We start from the raw sequence: 5,969 nt of genomic DNA, 5'->3' as shown, positions 1-5,969 counted from the left end.
TGCATTAAAGGGCAGCAGAACGTACAAACGTGTTTCTCGGTTTAACTAAGGTTTATTTAGACTAATATAGGTGACCTTAACTTACTCACCAGTCGATGTTATCAGCCTTTTGGCGGCATTCCGGCCGTCAGTCAGAAGAAAAGGCTCCAACTCCCGGCATGAAAAATGACACGATGAATAATGTTAGTTTGCTGTTAACAAGTGAAACCATCTTAAAATATCGCAGTTTTGCATAAAACAGAAATAATATACTAACCTTTTTGTCGAGTTAACGGTGTATTTCTCTTTTGTCCTTTTATGGCCAGATTGGCCACTTCAACCAAACAGTCAAAAAAGAAATCTCCCATGCCATTGGTCAGTTTTTCACAGGCAAGTTCACTACTGTAAATTGATTTACAGTAGTGAGGAAATACAGTAGTGACCGTATATTTTCCCATAATCCTTTGTTGTTTACAGTAAAATACTGTATACACATTTTACAGTATCTTACTGTACATATTACAGTAAAATACTGTTCAAATTACAAAAATCAGTTACAGTGCAGAGTTACCGACCGCGTTTTATTCGGGAATTGAATCCCGCGTCGCAAGAAATCTGGTCGGTTCCCGCGGGAGAGCCGCGGGAATGCAGACCTCTAATGTACACTACCAGTCAAACGCTTGGACTAAATTTATGTTTCTCATTACAATTTTGATCTAAAGGTTTCTGCTTAAATGCTTAAAATTAGTTTTGCAGAATTGTGACTACATATGAATTTCTGTACAAAATGAACATTTTAAAGTTTTTTTAAACCCTTTTTTTGTGCTCTCTTTACAATTTTTTTAAACATCAAATTTTGAAGGAAAACACGACTACTGGAGTAAAGAAGGGACTCTTTTATTCTTACCTTCATACTAGTTCATAGTCTGAAAAGTCCACTCAAACCACTCAAAAAACTTGATAGAAGTCAGCAATACATAATATGAGGATGCGCCATGCAATGTTAAAGCCTTTATGCAAACAGGTCGCGTGCTGCATTCATCCAATTAATGACACTGATAGGCTATCACAAATTATGCAAATAGGGATGTTAACCCAGGGTTTTAAATTGATGCTTTTAAATGGATGAGTTTTAGCAAGTAGAGGGAGAAGCAAGTGCTCATCATACAGATTCCTCCTTAAAAGTTCCTCCTGCAAGCATCCCAGGATGTACCTCCTGAAGTTGGTTCATGTCCAGAGTGAAGCAGACAAAGAAATCTAGACAAAGAAGCTGAAATATAATTATATTTCAACGTTTTTGTCTGCTTATAGTAACAGTAAAGTCATGAAATAACACAAATGGATATACAGTATATCCCTAATGCACCAGAGAAACAAGTGCGCAGCCATCTTTAGAATTCTGTCTTTGAACTTCTGCTTTTTTCGGTAGCTCTGTAGCATCCCTATTGATGAGTAATTAGTAATTATCATGTGCATTGTAATGTTTGAAGCAGATAATTCCTGGTCTACTGATATTCATAACAAATGTCAGTAGACCGGGAAGATTTTACAATGAGAGGTTCATTCATTCGTACGGCCTTGCCTTCACACTGTCGAAATACAAACAGAAGATAGAAGACAACCAGCACAGCGCTAAAAAAGGGGCGGAGCTACATAAAAACCATACATGACTTTACTGTTATTATAACAACTGGACAACAGTCATCATAGAATGAGTAAAGGTGTCCAAACTTCTGACTGGTAGTGTGAATTGCAAACATGCAAATACCTTCAAATTATTTGTAGTTTTTATGTTTGTTTGTTTCTTCTTGAAGACGCTGTGGCTCCGCTCTCAGAACTGAGAATTGTTCTGCTGGGTTGGATTTTGTCTGGGAAGAGTTCAACCGGAAACACCATCTTCAATCATGAAATATTTCATACAGGAAGAGCAAAACACCATACTGGTGTTGTAAATGGCAGAAAAATAACCGTGTTGGACACCCCAAACTGGTGGAAGTATTTCTCATCTAAATACAACCCAAAATTTGCACGGGCTGGAATCCTGGAGAGTGTAGCCCAATCACAACAAATGCAGTTCCCTCACGCCATGATCCTAGTGATTCCTATTGATACCTCACTCAAGAATGAACAGAAAAGAATCATTAAAGAGTACATGGCCACTCTTGGAGAAGATGTCTGGAGACACACCATAGTTCTGTTCACATGGGGTGACAGATTTCCAGACATCTCAATCGAGCAGCACATTGAGAGTGAAGGTGACGCCCTCCAGTGGCTGGTTGAGAAATGCAGGAACAGATATCACGTCTTTGACAACTCAAACAAGAATAACCGAGATCAAGTCACAGAGTTGCTCCAGAAGATTGACGAGATGGTGGCAGAAAACAGTCTGTTCTGCTTCAATACTCAATGTGCTGCAGAAAAAAACATTCATGAGACTGACACACAAGATGAGGAAATAAGTCTGGATGCTGACCATGTGCTGCAATTACTACAGCAGGAGATTATCAACAGGTTTACGGAGATCAAAAGTAAACTAAAACACTTAGGGATGGATTTCACTGGATGTATAGAGGCTAAAAGTCACAGTAGCATGTCAGAGCCTCCAGGCTGTAAGTCTCTATTTTATAATGACTTGCATTTTCCTGTCTAATACTGATAATATAGCTGTAAACAGCAATTAGGACCAAGCCGAATACACCCCTATTACAGCCCATTAATGTCATCATTACACAATTTAATAGGCTTTTTACCTGTGTATTGACTTCCTATTGATAGTTGTTTTTATTCTGCCATGCAAACAACTAAAGAACAACCTATATTCAAATTTAGCAATTAATTTACTACTTGGAGTATTTTAAATGTTAATGTGTTAGGAAGTATCTGAGCACTCCCTGTGCACTCTTTCCTCTTTCAGTCTCAGCTGATGAGAATCTCATGGAGAAGATAAGGAGAGAAGGAAGCAGATGTGAAGTAATTTTAATGGATGCACTCTTGAACATTCAGAATGAAGCATCATCTGGTGAGTTATTTGACGTTTTAAGACTACATGTTTTCTTGATCTGGATTTTCATTGCTTCAAGGAAATTGTTTTATCCTCAATTTTTATATAATTTTTTTTTTTTATAACTTTTGTGGTCTTGAACTAATTTATTTTCTTCCCCTAATATTTTATATTCACAGATTCACCTGAGAAGGTGTTGAGGTGGTTTCAAAAATGTGATGAATGCAGCTCAATCGAATCTGGAACAAGCTCCATCATCAGCAATCTAGAAGATCCAGAGCCCAGAGGCATAAAAAGACGTAAAGAACAGTTTGCAGAATGAAACACACTGTTTAAACATGTTTTATGCACATGCTGTTTATAGCAAATACAAACTATTTGTTTTGAATGCATTTAATAATTATGTGAGGAATATATGTTAATATTTTTAATGAATAATTGGTATTTTTATATGATATCTAAAAACTGTATCACTTTATATTATAATTTTGTGAAAATTTAAAGTAACTTGAATGAATGAACAGTTAGGTTTAATTTCAGTTTGTTCTATTTTCCTGAGTCTATAGTTCCTGTTTCCTTTGTGCCCGTTACCAGTTTAATTCATAATATAATTGTGTATACATTACGTCATTGCATGATTACGTGAACGAACTAGTGAAATGAACCAGTTTAAATGAACTGTCTGGCACCAAAAGTGGGGTTGCCAACCCTAAAACATCAAAGAAGAAGAACAACATTCGCCGGAGGCTCTGGATTACAGGTAATAATGTTGTAAATAATGCAGTTTCTTGCACAGTACAAATAGGAAAAGGACTGATGCAGAAGTTGAAAGTCTCCAGAAAGTTTTGTGAACACATTATAAGAGTTACAATACACTGGAAATGACAGTGATCAATATGATCAGTATGCTTAATAAAATAAAGAACAAAGAGGAGCTCACACATCACACGAGTCACTTTATTAAACATTAAAGTCAGTTATGAGTAAAGAGGGTTATTGTATTTTGATAGCTATGAATTTTGACTTGTCAGATTCAGTGCCCATACTGTATCATACAGGGTCGTAGTTTGCGGGGGGATTGGGGCAGCGCCGATCCTAAACTACTGGGGGCCCTACGCAAAACTGTGTCGGCGGGGGGGTTATGAATGACGAGTTATGAATGAATGAAACGCCTTTGTCCGCTTGAGAAACGGTGTCTCTTCCGCGGCTCGGTACGCTTTTAACTCGTTTTTTTTTTGTCTTGAGTAAGACACTGTATGACAAGGGCGACAGCGCACCGCATTAAAAGAAATGACATAAGCGGCTTTCATAACCGCTGGCCAAATTAAAAAAAGAAACTAAAATTAAATCATCTTTGAGAGCAAGCTGGCCCCCTGGTGTTTCGGGGGCCCTACGCAGCTTGCCTACTTTGCGTATAGGGATGATCGTTCACCAGCGCGCTCGAAAAGTGTGATCAGATTTGCGCCAGCCATTCCTATCGCGAAGCTGATGGTAAAATGTGCGATCTATTTGAATTCTATTGAGAAACTGCCACTTTAAAATGCTATGGAGAAAGTCGAACATTATATAAAAAAGGCACATTAACTAAAAAGAGGAGAAAACATAGGCTAACCTTGCACCAGTAGCCTACTGACATATATTAAAATCTTTTTAAACTACTCCTGACCACCTTTACCAGAAGAATTTTTCACGTTTTATTGTAGACTTATTTATTGTGGCACATTTTGCTGAACTTGTTGTAGAATTTAGAATAGGTAATCTGTTAAGGGAATAGATTTTCCCCTATAGATTTATCAACTGTGGCATTGTTTCTAAATGTGCAGGCTGTTGTTTTTCATAACAAATGATATATAGATTAATAAAAAAGTAATTATTGGCCTGGTAATGAATAATAGGTAAGCCTTATTATAACAAATGCTGTTAAGAACTATGATACATTTTCATAAGAGCAAGTACAAGTCAGAATCGAGAGCCATGTGTAAATGGGTTCTAATGATGAGTGATGGAAAAACCTGGCCTTCGGACATTTAGAGACGGCACAGATAAAATCATTAAGAGCCTGATAAACGGTTAAGGAGTAAGAAATAAACAATATCAATATAAGAAAATGTTAAGTTAGATTGACTTCCCATGGCATGTTGAATTAGAATATTCAGTCAAACTATAGCCTATGAGTGCCTAAATAATATAAAATAGGCTACATTATACATCCTATGTAAACAAATAATTGTTAACTAGGATATTACTTGATTGCAGTTATGTTATCAACCAACTTTGCATGTGTGGATAATAGCACAAAAGACCATTTTACAAAAATAAAACACATAAGCAAACAAACATATTAAATAAACCTTATGAAGGAGCATGACCCAGAACTCCACTAAAACAGTTCACACTTCAACGAAACTTCTCCTTGTTGTGAACTTCTTTACGAAATACTGTCTTACTACACTGTAAAAAAAATTCCGTAAAATTTACGGTAAAAAACCGCAGCTGTGGTTGCCGGAATTTTACCGTAAAAACTACAGTAGCAACGTTTTAGGTTTTACGGTTTTATCTTAAATTTACAGTTAAATACCGTAATTTTATTAACTGATATAATGTTAATATACCAACCTATTGAAGTACTGAAATCTGTTTTGTACCTTTGTAATACACTGATAACCATCAAATGCAGGTGGTGATGAGAAAGTCACATGATGAACCAAAGCCCATCACAAGCAGCTTTTAAATAATAACATATATAGAAGGTGCACAGTGTCATTCACACAAACGCTAAACACCATCATGGTAACACACATGAAACTGAAATAATGCAATAAACATTCATTTAACAACATTAGGTGTAACACACAACCCTAATATGCAAAACTGATAAGAAAAAACTAAGAAGAAACATAGTTATTTCAACAAAAAACATCAAATTTCAAATGTAACGCAGGGAATTCTGGGAATGTCAATTTACGGTTATTCACTGTAAATTATACGG

The 5,969-nt window shown here is 36.4% G+C and overlaps 1 protein-coding gene across 1 annotated transcript in view; it reads left to right on the top strand.

Annotated features, from left to right (window-relative positions):
• LOC107657950 (protein AIG1-like) overlaps positions 1-3,302 on the top strand; it is a 5,892-nt gene extending 2,590 nt beyond the window's left edge. Inside the window, exons 2-4 of the mRNA XM_016446295.1 lie at positions 1,794-2,588; positions 2,894-2,998; positions 3,160-3,302. Coding sequence (XP_016301781.1) covers positions 2,048-2,588; positions 2,894-2,998; positions 3,160-3,302 — 789 coding nt within the window. The 5' untranslated portion in view covers positions 1,794-2,047. The remainder of the gene's footprint in view (positions 1-1,793; positions 2,589-2,893; positions 2,999-3,159) is intronic.
• Positions 3,303-5,969: the final 2,667 nt, after the last annotated feature.

The sequence above is a fragment of the Sinocyclocheilus anshuiensis genome, unplaced genomic scaffold (assembly GCF_001515605.1).
Source record: "Sinocyclocheilus anshuiensis isolate Anshui unplaced genomic scaffold, SAMN03320099.WGS_v1.1 scaffold147, whole genome shotgun sequence".
NCBI lineage: Eukaryota > Metazoa > Chordata > Actinopteri > Cypriniformes > Cyprinidae > Sinocyclocheilus > Sinocyclocheilus anshuiensis.
This window is presented reverse-complemented; position numbering and strand designations above follow the sequence as displayed.